This window comes from Bos taurus, chromosome 3 (assembly GCF_002263795.3).
Source record: "Bos taurus isolate L1 Dominette 01449 registration number 42190680 breed Hereford chromosome 3, ARS-UCD2.0, whole genome shotgun sequence".
NCBI classification, from domain to species: domain Eukaryota; kingdom Metazoa; phylum Chordata; class Mammalia; order Artiodactyla; family Bovidae; genus Bos; species Bos taurus.
Genome location: NC_037330.1, coordinates 17,087,804 through 17,104,176, shown reverse-complemented (window position 1 = coordinate 17,104,176; position 16,373 = coordinate 17,087,804). Strand labels below are relative to the sequence as shown.

General features: G+C 45.4%; 1 protein-coding gene across 2 annotated transcripts; it reads right to left on the bottom strand.

The window, feature by feature from the left end:
* On the bottom strand, nucleotides 1-1,447 carry S100A12 (S100 calcium binding protein A12). 2 transcript variants are annotated; one of them, XM_005203612.3, is made up of 3 exons: nucleotides 1,401-1,447; nucleotides 713-869; nucleotides 1-254 (listed from the first exon to the last, which is right to left on the bottom strand). In XM_005203612.3, the coding sequence occupies exons 2-3, from the start codon at nucleotides 848-850 to the stop codon at nucleotides 114-116; spliced, it is 279 nt and encodes a 92-aa protein (XP_005203669.1). In that variant the 5' UTR covers nucleotides 851-869; nucleotides 1,401-1,447; the 3' UTR covers nucleotides 1-113. The 2 variants fall into 2 exon arrangements, with proteins under 2 accessions (XP_005203669.1, NP_777076.1); NM_174651.3 differs by lacking the exon at nucleotides 1,401-1,447 and having other exon boundaries at nucleotides 713-1,125.
* Between the last annotated feature and the right edge of the window lie 14,926 nt (nucleotides 1,448-16,373).

The following is a 16,373-nucleotide window of genomic DNA, read 5'->3' as shown; positions in this document are numbered from 1 at the left end:
TTCTGCTAAGAACTTTGCCAAAGTACGTTTATTAATTCTCTCTTCCCTCGGGTAAGGCAGCCTCAGGGAGGAGAAGGGTAAGTCTTCTTGGGGACATTGCTGGAAAGAGCTTCCTACTCTTTGTGGATATCTATGTGGGCTGTTTTCAGCACCCTGGACACCAGGACTACGAATTCCTCAAAGCTGACGGCTCCGTCTTTATCGGCATCCAGGTCTTGGAATATTTTGTCAATGGTAGGTTGATCTTTGGTGTTCTGGGAGAAGAGAAAGCAGGGTCAGTGAGTTCCCCTTTCTTTAGGCCTCGCATCCCTCAGAACTCAGCCCAGGGCAGCCAGGGAACAGTAACTCATGATCCAAAACTATGTGGGAGAATCCAATATGAGAAAATGAAAGGCAGACAGAAGCAGCTGTCTTAAGCCATCCTAGAACCAAGTCTTAACCTAGAAGATGTTGTATAGTTCAATAATCCAACCCCGCCTGGCCCTGCCTCTCTCCACTTTACCGAGAAAGGAAGGCATGATCTAAGGTGATGGAGAGAGCTATTCAGAGAGAGCGGTGGGCCCCTGTACCGCAGCTGGGAGGGGCTGGGGAACATCCTTGGAAGCACAAACTGGGGTGAACCCACCCCAGTCCTTGCCCCCACCATCATCCTTCAGACCACTGCCCTCAGCGCAAGGGGGTGGGAAACTGCCAAGAGAGGGGCCTCCCATACCTGGAGGGTTTTGGGAAGTTCCTTTGTGATCAGCTGCTTCAGCTCACGCTTGTTGAGGGTGTCGAAATGCCCCACCCGAACGGAGTACTGGTGGAAGATGTTGATGATTCCCTCCAGGTGATCTTCCAGCTTAGTCATTTTACCAAACTACGTTCACCTTCAGGAGACAAGGGAGGTCTAGAGCAGCGCCTCCCCAGCCCCACGCTTCCACTGTCTCCTCCTTCCTCATTAATGGTTTAGACAAGGGCTACTATCCCGGGTCTGCTGCTCTGTTTGACCCACGGTGAATGTTCTTATTTGTGGATAGAATAGGGGAGAAGGACATAGGATACCACCTAAAGTATCAAAGAATCAGCCCTAACTGCCACCTGTTCCATGGGCCCCCGTCTCCTGGGGAGTATAATTCAGAGAGTGCTGGTCACTCAGGCTCACCTGGGAAGGGTTCTGTGGTTGCCAGGCTGTTTCCTTTCCCCAAGTGACGGTACTTTAGGGTTCTTACACATGCCGGCCACCCCTCCCACCTTGGCCATTCCCAAGTCCTGAGACTGGGTCTTCCCATCAGAGCAAGAGCTGGTACCCTTGGTCCCAAAATGCAGTCAGCCAGAGCGGGTTCAGAGGGCAGTGAGTTGTGGCTCCCACCATCCTGCCAAGTGACCCCCGAGGGCTGAGTCGAGGAAAGGACACTTACCCCTCTGCACAGAAGTGTGGAATGCCAGGAGAGTGCACAGCAGTGGTGAGGAGCCCTGGGGTAGGGAGGTTTTTATAAATCAGGCTGCACCTTTGACCTCTGGTGAAGAAACATCTCTGATTCATCTTGGGCTGAGCCCTGGTCGATACTCTTGCTCAAGAGAAGCTTCAGACCTATGGCTTTGACTGCAATGAAGGCAGCTCAGATTGCACCCATGGCACATGCCACCTGCCACCCCCCGTTCAGCCTGAAACAGAACGCCCATCCCTGCCACACCCACACTTCCCCCACCCCATCGCCCCAACACACACACACACACACACACGTGCCCACCGTGTTTCTCAGTCCTGGGGCAGGACGCAGCCTGCAGGTTGAGCTCTATTCCCTGCTTCCTGTTAAGAGGCTAAGAAAACAAGTTTCAACACCTACATAGCTCCTACCCAGAAAGGGAAGGGCTGGGGAGAGGCGTTTGCTAAGTGTCTGTACAACAAAAACGAGAATGGTAATAAAAAAACAATCAAAGTGGATGTGTAACCCTGAAACAGGAAAAGGCCACTGGTTTAAAACTAAAGAAATCTATCCCAAGGGTCAGGCAGGTTGGGCTGTGGGAGCAACAGCTGCCCGAGCAGGAGGGCGCACAGCTGTGTGTGCACCGCGGGCGTGGACGCTCCGCTCTCCTCCCCTGTCGGCGGCCCCATTGTGCTGCTTTCGCAGAGCAGGAACTCTGGCCCAGGCTGGCTGCCCACGGCCCAGCGCTGGGAAGAGTACGTACAGAGTTATTTCCTCTTCGTTGTGTGCTGTTTAGTTTGCTCTGCTTTTGACAGTTTTATTTTATTTTTGATGCCCGCTTTTGGCCGTGTAAACTATTTCTGGTAATTATATATTTTTATTTATGAATAAAGAATGCCATTTCTCATACCAAAAAAAAAAAAAACCTAAAGAAATCTGAATATAAAGCTTAGAACTCAGTTGATAGTAAAGCGTCAAGAGTGATTGATTAATTGTAACTTATGTACCACGCTATGTAAGATGTTAACAATAGGGGAGGCTATGCAGGACTATGGGAACAACTAAAGCTGTTTGTTTTAAAGCCCGAAGTCTTTGTTTTTGTTTTTTGGCCATGCTGCCCAGCTTCCGGGATCTTACTTCCCCGACTAGGGGTTGAATCCAGGCCACAGCAGTTGACAGACCAAGTCCTAACCACTGGACCACCAGGGAAATCCCCTCCTTTTAAAAGTGGGCATGTGTTGGCCACTCACGTCATGCCAGGCACTGCCTTACACAAAACCTCACCTAATTCTCCAAACAGCCTTCACTCCAACAGTGGGGTGAGTGCTAATGGTTTGCTCATTTGAAGATGAAGAAAAGGATTTTGGAGAGGTTAAGGAACTTTTCTAAGTGCCAAATTCAAGACTGTTTGCTTTCAAAACCTTTGCCATTTTGTAACTGTTCTTTAAAATGAGAATGGTTGTTTTTTCTTGTAAAAATAATACATGCTCATACCTTTTATAGAAAAAAAAGACTAATTTTTGGAAAATGATGCCATCTTGTATCTGACTGATCTTTTTCTTCCTTTTTTTTTTTTAACACAGTCAATTCTTGATTAGCCTTTTTAAAAATCCTTTCTTCTGCGCTCCTCCACAACCCCCAACTCACTGTGCCAGACCTGGCCACAGAGAGGCACCAATTCCGTGGTTGCCTTCCAGGAATTTGGAGTCTGATGGGTTCAGACACCTTCCTAATCATAACACACACAGTTCACCGCACATGGAGGTTGGAGATTTCTGAGCACTAATCAGGCCAAGACTAGTGACTTGGATTCCACACTGGAATGGGGCCTGCACCCCTCTATGAAGTTAGTTAAAATACCACGACAACAGTGGGGAACCCAGCACATTAAAGAAAATGTTAACTAACAAAAACGTGAATTCTTTCTAACTCTTCTAACCTCAATGAGAAATAAATACATGCTCTAAAGTAGAAGATAGATCTTCAAAAGAATTAAACTGAATGTGATCATGTAAACACCTTGTCGATGTATATTCACTAAATTTTCATAATGCATGGAAACAGTGAATTAAGTTGATAAATCTGAGTAAAGCATATATGGGAATTTCTTGTACTGCACCTGTAATTTCTCTGTGAGTTTGGAATTATCAAAGTAAATTACATCAAACTGAAATTATATCCAAGTTTAAAATCACCCACAAAGTACTCAGAGCAGCTGAAATGACTTTGTTAGTCACACTCAAGACATGGGGAGGGGCACACACAGAGCTGAAGGTGAGGCAGGGTGATCAGAAGGGGCAGGTTGCAGCCCACCAAGATGGGATCACCCTCCAAGTTATCCCAGAGCCAGCTCTGGGTAGAGACAATAAATATGAGTGCCTGCCCTTACATAAGCACCCTCTCTAAAAGATGCTTCTCTGGGAGGGAAACACACTCCCAGGTAAGCAAGGAGAGGGGGGAAAAGAGGATGACATCACTTTAAGGCAGTGGTCCCCAACCTTTCTGCCATCAGGAGTCGGTTTTGTAGAAGACAATTTTCCCATGGACCAGGGTAGGGGGATGGTTTCCGAATGATCCAAGCTCATTACATTTATAGTGCATTTTATTTCTATTATTATTACATCAGCTCCACCTCAGATCATCAGGCATTAGCTTCCAAAGGTTGAAGGCCCCTGCTGTAAAGGATGGGAAGTTCTGGGTCTAAAGGGATTCCATTCCTGGAGATGTGGAAGCAGGCTCAGATCAACTCTAACCTCTGAGCAGTGGTGAGCAGAAGGGCAGCGTGGGTTCCTTCACCTGGCAAACACCTCCTAGCCCTTCATATCTGCTGGTCACTGCTGGGCAGGCACTTGGGAAAGCAGCCACAAACAGAACAGACATGAACCTGCCCTCACTGAACAGCCTAGGGAGTTCTAGGATGGGAAAGGCTCTCTGATAAGGTGGTGATGGAGCTAAAAAGGGCAGGGAAGCAATTGCTTCTTTTTGTTTGAACAAAATAATCAGCCTTATCTTCAGTTTTGGCAAGTGGACAAAAATCTTTTCTGTCTGTAAGGGAAGGGAGACTTCTCCCTCAGTTTTTTCTAGAATGCAAAGCTAATCATTGGAGCATTTTTCAGAAAGGATCCAAGGGTTTTCAGGAACTGAGACACCAATCCCTCTATGCCTTCCCCCCACTTTACCATCACAATTCCCGAATTTGGCTATTAGAGAAGCTGTCAAGTTGGGCTATGATGACCAGGATCAAAGCTCCAAGGTAGGAAGAGGTTATCAAGGATTCTGAAATAAAATCTTTTTGAAACCTAGCCTAGTGATCTCCATTCAGTACTCTAGACTCCACTACATGCTTTGTAGTAGCATGGTTACCATGGCAACAGGTACTGCCTAAATGAGGACCCAGACCACCCCTGTAGCACATCTCTGCAGTAGTGGGCTAGCAATTTGTCCCTAAAACTGCCCAGACCAGGAGGTTTCAGTGGCCACACCTTACAACCACAAGAAGCAACTGCTTTGGGGGAGGCAACTAGTGAGACCCTAGATCCCTATCTCCTTGGCTTGTGAAGGCAGAACAGATCCTACCGATGGACTAAGAAAGCCACTGGAGTGTTTGGGCATTTCAGGAATGGGGAGGCTGCAGAAGGAAGAGAAACTAGATGGGTAGGAGCCAGATGGCAAGAAAATAAGAGACTTGTAGTGCTGTGTTCATCCTGAACTGAGCAAATCATGTCACAACTCTATTTTGAAATCACATCCAGATTACTCAGTGTCATGGGCTACTTTACCCCTTCTGAATTAGACAACCGATGTTGATACAAGGCTGTGATTATGTTAGGAAATTGGGTGTGGCAGAGCCTGTCCAAGGTCACTGCTCCCTTTCTTTTTACTTTTTCCGGTGAAATTAACTCTATTTTTTAAACAGCTTTATTGAGGCATAACTGATATACAAAAATTGCACATATTTAATGTGTAAAACTTAATGAATTTAGACATTTTCAAACACCGGTGATACCATCACCACAATCGAGGTCAAAAGCACATCCATTACCCCTGACAACTTCCTTGAGTGCCTTTGGCTTTGTTTTTGGTTTTTGTGGTAAGAACACTTAGGGTGAGATTACCATCTTAACACACACTCGAGTGCACGATGTTGTTGTTGTTCAGTCACTAAGTCGTGTCCAACTCTTTGTGACCCCAAGAACTGCAGCACACTAGGCTTCCCTGTCCTTCACTATATCCTGGAGTTTGCTCAGACTCATGTCCATTGGGTCGGTGATACTATCTAAGCATCTCATCCTCTACTGCCCTTTTCTCCTTTTATCCTTCCCACCATCAGAGTCTTTTTCAGTGAGTCAGCTCTTCACATCTGGTGGCCAAAGTATTGGAGTTTCAGTATCAGTACTTCCAATGAATATTCGGGGTTGATTTCCTTTAGAATTGACTGATTTTATCTCCTTGGAGTCCAAGGGACTCTCAAGAGTCTTCTCCATCACCACAATTCAAAAGCATAAATTTTCTGGTGTTTAGCCTTCTTAATGGTCCAACTCTCACATCCATACATGACTACTGGAAAAACCACAGCTTTGACTACATGGGCCTTTGACTATACCACCAAAGTGATGTCTCTGTGTTTTAATATGCTGTCTAGGTTTGTCATAGCTTTCTTTTCTAAGGAGCAAACATCTTTTAATTTCATGGCTACAGTCACTGTCCACAGTAATTTTGGAGCCCAAGAAAATAAAATCCACCACAACTTTTTCCTTTCTATTTGCCATGAATTAATGAGACCAAATGCCATATTCTTAGTTTGTTGAATGTTGAGTTTCAAGCCAGCTTTTCACTTTCCTCTTTCATCCTCATTAAGAGGCTCTTTAGTTCCTCTTTACTTTCTACTTTCTGCCTTTAGAGTGACATCAGTTGCATATCTGAGGTTGTTGATATTTCTCCCAGGAATCTTGCTTGATTCCAGCTTGTGATTCAGTGCATGATACCATATCTTTAACTGTAGGCACTATGTAGGCACTGAAGCTGAAGCTCCAATCCTTTGTCCACCTGATGCGAAGAACTGACTCATTGGAAAAGACCCTGATGCTGGGAAAGATTGAAGGCAGGAGGAGAACGGGATGACAGAGAATGAGTTGGTTGGATGGTATCACTGACTCAATGGACATTAGTTTGAGTAAACTCTGGGAGTTGGTGATGGACAGGGAGGCCTGGCATGCTGCAGTCCATGGGGTCCCAAAGAGTCAGACATGACTGGGTGATCTGAACTGACTGTGTTGTACAGCAGATCCCTAGGTCTTTTTCATCTCCCAGGACTGTAACTTTATACCACTGAACAGTAGTAGTCACTGCTGCCCAGGAGGATACAGCTCGAAGGGGTGAGACTGCTTGAAGAACTCCAGATGAGCGCTTCTTTCTTGTTTTTGTTCCCCCGCTTACTACTGCATTCCATATCATTTTGAGACATGCAAAAGACTATACATAGCATATAAGTTCATTACAAGGCAAAATAAAGCAGCAAATACCTGTGAATCTATAGGAAGCCTTTAGTACTCCGGACAGAAACCGAGTGATTAGTAAAGTATTCCAGAAAGCAGAGAAGGAAGAAACTAAATAACTTTTTTGTTTGCTGAAAAATGTAATTCTCTGAGAGTCACCAGACACGCTAGCAGAGTAGCCAAGAATGCTTTAAGAATGGTTGTTACTAGCCATGTCCATGGACAGATGAGTGGATAAAGAAGATGTGATATGTGCATACAATGGAATACTTCTCAACCATGAAAATGAATGAAATAATGTCATTTGCAGCGACATGGATGGAACTAGAGATTTTCATATTAAATGAAGTAAGTCAGAAAGAGAAAGACCAATACCATATTGTATCACTTATACGTGGAATTTAAACTGTGGCACAAATGAACCTACCTATGAAACAGAGACAGACTCAGGGACGTAGGAATAGACTTGTGGTTGCCAAGGGGGAGGGGTGGGGGAGGGGTGGGCTGAGAGTTTGGGATTAGCAGATGCAAACTTATGACATAAACAACAGGGCCCTACCGTATAGCACAGGGAACTGTATTCAGTACCCTGAGAAAAATCATAATGGGGGGGAAGAGAATATGTGTGTGTGTGTGTGGCTGAATCACTTAGCTGTACAACTGAAACTGATACAGCATTGTGAATCAACCATATGTCAATTTAATAAAATAAAATGCCTTTTAAAGAAAAAAAAAGTGATTTGCTCCTACAAAAAAAAATCCGTAATTTTAAAAAATTTTTATTTATTATTTTGGCTGCCCTGGATCTTTGTTGGTATACAAGGGCTTTCTCTAGGTTGTGGCAAGCCGGGGTCACTCTCCAGCTGCAGCTTCTCATGGTCATGCCTTCTTTTGCTGTAGAGTGTGGGCTCGCAGAGCGTGGGCTCAGTTTAGTTGTGGCACATGGGCTTAGTCGCCCAGCAGCATGTGGAATTTTCCAAGACCAGGGATCAGACCCACGTTCTCCACATTGGCAGGCAGATTCTTAACCACTGGACCACCAGGGAAATCCAAAATTATTTTAAATAAAGCAAATACTACATATTGTGCTGGGTAGGGGGTGGGGGAGAATGATTTGTTAGCTTTTCTACCTCAGACTGAATTTCTTAAGACTCTGAGCCCCTTCGTAGAAGGGGGCAGGCACACATTGCTTGGATCAGTGGGTTCTGGGAATGAGGCTACACTGAGGCTCTGACCCAACCTAGAGCGATTGGTGGAGCCAGTCCGCTGTGAAGAGGGACTGTGGTTGATGAAAGCTGACATTACAGCCTCAGGGGAGCATGCATTCCAGGCAGGACTGGGAACCTGGCTGAAAACTGTAAGAGAAAAAAAAAGAGATGAAGGAGGTCAAGAGGCTCTGCAAGAACCATATGGGCTTCATGTAGAAAAAGCGTCCATAACTGGTGGAGAAGCAGAGGCCACAAAAGGTGTACTTGGAGCTGTGCAGAGTTACATGGCCCCAGTGGGATTTCCCAGAAACCTGAGAAGGTGACTGTTGTTGCTAGACCCTGTGCTCCAGAAACTGCTGGAGGAGGCATCAGGGCCCAAGGGTGCACCAGGCAGGCTCGACCTGTTCGAGTCAGGGGAAAGGGGGACACCTGTCACAAAAGTCTCTGGGCTGAGGCCCTCCAGACTGACTTGTGTCCCAGAAGTGGGGTGGGTGGGGGAGCAGGCAGTAATTTCTGGTCCATAGAAGGAGGGAAAAGAGAGACAGACACATCTCACTGGAGAAAGCAGCTAAGGGCCCCATACAGGCCAAGGCACCTGACTGGGACTTTGAATTCCACTCAGGGCATCAGCCAATGGGAAATTCCAAAGCTCTGAAGATAGGTCTGAGAAGGAGCTTTTTCTGAGACAACCTCTAAAAACCTTGAGAAAATGAAAATGGCCATCCTCTCACCTATCTGTGAATAAAATGGCTATTTTCTGGTGACCTGATCCCATATGGTGAATCTGTCTATAGTGTCCCAGAAGCTGAGGCTGACATACACGGGAGATGAGGCCTCTTGAGAAGTTTTCAGCCCCACAGGATTCAGCTCAGTAATCACCAGGGCCTTTTCCTACCCCGGTGCAGAAACACTAGAGGAAGACAATAAAAACTCAGGTCGGGGAAAGGCAGACATCCAAAAGAAATTCAGCAGAGGTCTCTGCTCCCTCCAGCTGCATCCCCCATCAGAGAACAAGCGAGGAAGTGAGAGGGAGCAAGGGCCACCCCTTCCCAGCCAGGAGAGCCCCAGAACTGGAGAAGTCCACAACCCTATAAGTGAGAACTGCGTGAGTGATGGATCAGCCACAAGTGTCCAAATACAGATGGATTAAAGCCTGAAACAGGAGCTGTTTACCTGCTTTCAGAATAGGGAAAACAGAGAGCTATCTTGAAGCAGTTCTGCTTTGCTCTGTGGGGCAATGGCACTGAGATACGTGCCCTCTGACCCTCCCCCATCCCCACCCCGGTAGGCAGTTAGTCAACATCACTGCTGGCCCAATGGGGAAGAGAAATCTCCTAGAGATATGAGGCAAGAGAGACATTTGGCCCCAGTCGGATCCACAGCAGGAAAACTTTCCTGAAACCAAATTAATATGGTGAGCAAAAGGGGAGATCATGCCAGTGACAAAGGAAACACAAGAACAATAAAATTGATGGAAACTCTTCCAAACCCAACCTTCCCATGTGCTTTGGGTGGCAGTGTCCTCTACAGCGGCCGCAGTGCCTGGCCTTTATAGAGGGCTTCCCAGCAGCTTGCTAGAAATGCATCATCCACAGAATTGTGCAGATGGCCTTCAACATCAGCTTTTATAATGAATAGAAGCAAACACAAGAGACTACTGCTGTTCATGAGAGCAGAATGATCCTCAGACTCCCCACTGGCCTGAGTGAGCCCCAGGCTCAAGAAGCAGATACCAGACACCCTCTTAGTATGATTTGTGGAAACTTGAGCAGTTAACTGGGAAAATAAAAACAGGTAGTTGTAAATGATCATACTTATTGCATTTGGAAGTTCCTTGGAAGATCCTCATCTGCCTTGTGGATCAATTGATTTTCCTGGAATTTGGAGCCAGTTGCGTTTTGAAACAGTAGCTGGAATTGTGTCAGAAGTCTGGTTAATGGGGCAGATGTGATGTTGACTGTCAACTGTCTATGCTGGAACTGGCTGAGTTTGAAGGATTTGTACAGGATACCTCCAAACCCTTCAACAGCATGGAATAGTTGGCAGAATATTTCTGGAGTAAAAAGAAGGCAGATTAAAGCATTTTTTAAAAATTATTGAAAAAGTAATTCTCTGTGAGACCCAGAATAGAAAACTGAAGAGGGGAGTGCATCAGAAATGATTTCTGAGGTTCCTACTTCAGACTGTAAATTTCTAAATTTCTGAACCTTTTCCTAGAGGAGAGGATTCAGTATTAATATCTGATGACCTCTGGAGTCCCAGAGTATAGCACCCTCTATTCTGTGAGTTTTGAGTGAACTCCAGGAGATGGTGATGGACAGGGAGGCCTGGCGTGCTGCGATTCATGGGGTGGCAAAGAGTCGGACATGACTGAGCAACTGAACTGAACTGAACTGATTCTGCTCCAAGCCTGAGTGTTCCGGATGCAGGCTGCAGAAAAAGCCCTTCGGCCTCCAAAGAAAACTAAGAAACACCAGCTAATCAGTGTGTTTTCCAGTAATGACATTAATAGCCTCAAGGGAAGAACTAAGTCCAACTTGGCTGGACACATTCCTGAAAAAATATACAAGAGTAGCAGTTATTCAGATGGAGAAACAGAGGAGGTGATGAAATTCAGAGACAAGAGTGCCCCGTGGGGTATTGGTTTGCTCCACAAGCTCAGTGTCTCCAGATGTCCCATTACTTCTCATTTAGTTTTTCTTGTCTTATAGCACTGGCTAGGGCCCCACAATACTAATATTAGATAGAAGTGGTAATGGAGGCATCCTTGTGTTTTTCCTGTTATTAAAAATTAATGTCTGTGGAAACAGCCTAAATGTCCATCAAAAGGTGAATGGATAAGGAAGGCGTGGTATATATTTATATATATTGTGAAATATTACTTGGCCATGAAAAAGAATGAAATGGTGCCATTTGCATCAACATGGAGGGATCTAGAGATTATCATACTAACTGAAATATATCAGACAGAGGAAGACAAATATATGATATTACTTATCTGTGGACTCTTTATAAAAGGATACTAACAAATTTATTTATGAAACAGAAATAGACCCACAGACATAGAAAACAAACTAATGGTTACCAAAGGGGAAGTAGAGGGGAGGGATAAATTGGAAGTTTGGGATTAACATATACACACAACTATACAGATGACCAATGAGGACTTACTGTATAGCACATAGGAACTATACTCAATATTTTGTAATATCCAATGGGGGAAAGGAATCTGAAAAATAATATATATGTATGTATAACTGAATCACTGTGCTATACACCTGAAACTAACACACCATTGTAAATTAACTATACTTCAAAAAAAAATAAATGTCTAATGTTTTTCCTTTAAGTATGACATTTATGATGGGGTCTTAATGAATTACATTATAGTGGAGAGTTCTAGGACCAAAGCAGGAAAGAAATCCAGAGCATTTTATTTGTGTTTGATATTTTGCTCTGGAAAGCACAGAAGAGAAATATGCCATAACAAAGCAAGATGCTGAGCAAGCTGAACCGAGTGGAGCCCTTACTGGGCTAGGCTGATGAAGAATCTCTGACTCTGGATGCAGGATATAGTTCTATGCTTTCTGCTGCTAATGAGGTCCCTTTAGGAGGAAGAAGAAACTTCTGCCCACTGAAAGAGCAATGGGTACAGATCATTTGAAAGAGTTGCTAAAGGTCTATGCCCTGACCTAAGCAGCCAGTTCAGACCGTGATTTTGCAAACAAGACAATTATTCACATGGAAATTTTCACCACTCCTAAAACTAGAAGGAAGACTCCTTAACCGAAAAGGAGGGACAGTCCCTAAGAGCTTATGGAACACAAAATGTTAATCCCCAGTTCTACAGTCATTGTCTGGAGGATTGCTCATACCAGGAAAAAAAAAATAACCACAGTAATTCAGGCCCAAGTGAGGGTGAGGACCTGGAGACAGAAGAAAGAAGTCCAAGAGAGAAAGTCTGTCCCTGTAACTGCAGGGGGCAAGGACAAAGAGACCAAGAAGGGCAGAAGAGGAAGGGCGGGCCCTCTGCAAACACAGGTTGGAAATCAACTAGAAGAAAAGCACTTCCATGTCTGAACTGGGGTTTCCTGCCTGGAGACACCCGCAGATCTAATCCTAGCTTTGCCATTTGCCAGATTAATAAATTTTGCTGAGTTTCTTAACTTCTCTGAACCTCCTTATGTGTAAAATGGAAATAGCAAGTATCAGTCTTATAGGGGTGTTATAAGAAACAAAAGAGATAAGCTATCACAAAGTCTAGTACTTAAAAGCAAAATTATCAACAAATATAGTGAGCCTGTGTCAAAATTCTTGTTTTAGTTCATTAATGAGAGAATCAGCAAAGATTTTTAAAAGCTGGTTTGAAGAATATTTGAGAATATATAAAGACATTCAGGAAAGGAATGACTAAGATTTTTAAATATGACTCAAGGTTTAATAGGGAGATAAAAATCAAAGCAACAACCTCAAATGTGAATGTCTTGATTTTATTTTTATGATGACTGTATCTATAACAGTTCCTGTTTCCAAAGCTAAACACTGGAATAATACTGAATTGTCACTTAATTTAAGATAAGTAATTGCTTCTAATGACTATTTTGTTTCAGTGTCATGTATATATTTGAGTTTTTCTCTTTTGCATAATATTATTTGAACAAATGTAGATAGTTTATATGGGGCTTCCCAGGTGGCACTAGTGGTAAAGAACCCTCCTGCCAATGCAGGAGACATAATAGACACAGATTCAATCCCTGGGTCAGGAAGATCCCCTGGAGAAGGGCATGGCAACCCACTCCAGTATTCTTGCCTGGAGAATCCCATGGACAGAGGGGCCTGGTGGGCTACAATCCATGGAGTCGCAAAGAATCGGACATGATTGAGCGACTTAGCACACACACACATACAGAGCTCATATGCTGCCTTTTTCAATTCAACTTTGCATGGCCTCAAAGTCGGCTATGGAGTATGTCTCATGTGGAAATAAATAGAGGTTTAACATCTCTGCCAAGCTATAGAATCATATTACCACACCAAGCAGATGTGAACTGCCTACTTCTTTATCCATTGTGACCTGTTAACCAAACATACTGTGCTGACCATGTTACACTTCCCAAAGTGCCAGATGATGGAAGGTTAACAAGCAGCGAAGACTTGCTTCTACTCAGACAAACTCTAGCCTGAGATCAAAGATTTAAGCAATCACCATTTTGTCTTTCTCCAGGTTCGAGATGATTTTTTTTTCCTTTCACACTGCCTTCCAGAAGGATAGCACCTTCCCTCTCCTTCTGGACTTCCCTTGTGGCTCAATGGTAAAGAATCCACCTGCCAATGCGGGAGACGAGGGTTCTGTCCCTGGGTTGGGAAGATCCCCTAGAGAAGGGAATGGCTACCCACTCCAGTATTCTTGCCTGGAGAATTCCATGAACAGAGAAGCTTGGCGGGCTACAGTCCATGGGGTCACAGAGAGGTGACACAACTGAGCAAATAACACTTTTTTCCCTCTTCTCAGCCCATCTGAATTTAGGCTGAATTCCCTAGGTCAGGAGGCCAGAATCTAGGCTGATATCTGGACCCAACCAGAATCACTGTGGCTCCCAAGTAGAAGGATGTACAAGGAAGTCTTCTCCTCTGGAATAAGCTGTCTGTTCAGCTCCTAGACACCAGTTGCCCAATTCCAAATACTCCCCGTGCTCTTTAATAATTCTGTCACAACTGCAAGGCACTTGGCTGAAGTCAGGAGTCTTGGGTCTTGGGTGGGGAGCCTGGGTGGAGAAGTGGGATTTCAGACAAGTCATCCTTTAAGGCCGGATCTGCCTCAACTGGTGAGCCAAGTTCTTTGTGGGTTCAAAATGACATGAGGCTTCCTACTAAACCACCTATTTCTCAACTTTCCACCACCTTGTTCTTCTTTTGCTGCTGCAGCAACAGGAAACTGAAACACCTTGCTCTGGGCTACAAGCCCTGCCTGACTCTGCCCAGTAGGTCCTGTAATGGGCACAGCCTTGTTTGTACATGACAGTCTGCAAGCCTGCCTCCTCCACAGACCTTCCAAAGATGGCTTCACTCATCTCCACCTCATCCTTCAGGTGGCCAGTGCCAGCTGGTCTACCTCCCACATTCAACCATGAGCTTGGGTATCAACCGTTTGACATCTCAGGGTCAATACAATTCTTCACAATCACTGGCCCATCACTTATGGTGAAACTCCAGAGGGCATTCTGGGCTGCCTTCGCCATGGTCCTCTGAGAGGACTCAGAGAAAGTGGACTCATTGGACTTTCAACCAGCAGAGCACAGTTAACAATAGTAAAGCCCCCACCATCACCCCACCCAAAAGAATCCATTAGCAACAAGTCTAACGTGCATTTTCAAGGAGAGTGAAGCACTGGGATATGTTGCCCCTCACCCTCACTCAGACACATACAAATATCCACACAAATACACACACACACACACATATACACACCACCACCACCAATGTGGATAACTGAGGCAGAATGGGGCTGCCCTCTCCTTTTGTGCATTCACCCATTATGTTCCCTAAATATTGAGTGAGGCCTGGGATGCTTCTTGGTGAACCATGACAACCTTTCCCATATTTTTTGCCCTGGGCCACGTTTGGACAAGCTGCTCACGTTTAAAGGTGCCTCTCAGAACTGCAGTGAGAGCCTCCTCCATGTACAGAGTGTGTTCACACTCCTGAGTTGGGTGAGAGTCAGACACGGCTGACCGACTGAGCACGCACACACTTGGCTTTGGGGAATAGATAAAGAGATCCTCCAGGAAAACTGAGAAGGAAGAGCTTTTGTCTCCAACCTTCCCAAGCCTGCACAGAGGGAGCCCACCTCCATATTTAGTGACTAGATCCCCCATCCCATTCTATGCCCCAGTCTCAGTTCTCTGCTGACTGCCAACCATTTTCACTAATACATTAGCTGATAACAAAGCTAGCTGGTAATTAAAGACTTGCTCTGTGAATAAGGATTTAAGCTGTAATCTTTCCCTGTTCATTTGCATTTCTGTATGAGTAAACCCTACCACAAAGGAAAAGCCCAGTGATCTGGGGTGAGTAATCTTCAGCATTGGGACCCAGTTCATCTGAGTGGCATTTTCTTGAGTGAGGGAGAAACTTGCTTCTCCTGAAATCCAGGGGGTGGGGGGGTGGGGGGTGGATTGGCCAACTCCTTTTCTCCTCCTGGGGTTGAAGCACTTCCGCCTTCACCAAGGGTCCCCTCCTTCCCCCACCTTCACCCTCACAGAGTTGGGTTCCTCTACAGCCCAGGCTCCTGGAGTTAGAGGCACACAATCATCCCAGGGAGGGTGGAAGGCTCCCTGCTGTTTATGCAGTGGTTCAGTGCCTGATGCATACAGAGGGACTCCAAGCCAGCATCCATCTCCTGGGACACAGTGCCCCCACCCCAGCTTCACAGAGCAGAAGAGTTGTGAAGGGGTGGGGCAGCAGCAGAGAAACTAATTTAGCCCTTAGCAGCACATGTTCCCCACCCGCTACCCACCCCACCGAGTCTAGCCACAAACAAAACAACAATAATGGAAATACACACTCTACCTTTCATTACTAAAAATACAGAAGCCAGAACAAATGTTATTAACATTTGAGGGGTGTCTGCATCCTTTTTTAGTGATGAAAGACTCAGAGGAATGAGCATATACACATACAATCAGAATGGTGTACTCAACTTCAGTTCTGTTCCAGAGATGTACCATGCGTGCAAGCTTGCTCAGTCATTTCAGTTGTATCTGATTCTTTGTGACCCTATGGACTGTAGCCCGCCAGGCTCCTCTGTCCATGGGGACTCTCCAGGCAAGAATACTGGAGTGGGTTCCATGCTCTCCTCCAGGGGATCTTCCTGACCGAGTCTCTTACATCTTCTGGGTTAGCAGGCAGGTTCTTTACCACTAGCGCCACCTAGGAAGCCCCAAGATGTACCATAGTAAAGTAAAGTCGCTCAGTCGTGTTCGACTGTTTGCAGCCCCATGGACTGTAGCCTACCAGGCTCCTCTGTCCATGGGATTTTCCAGGCAAGATAGACCAAGTCAAAATCCCTGGTGCAGAGACTCTGGTGACAGCTCCCAACCCCCTTCTCCATAACTAACATCACCACCCCTTCTGCTAAGTGAGGACAACGGTAAATGTCCCAAAGATGCAGCATGGAAACTCAGCTTGCTGGCTGGGTTCTGGTGAGAGATGCCCATTCATTTTCCGGCCCTCCTGTTTCACCAGACCCTTGGAAACCCGGA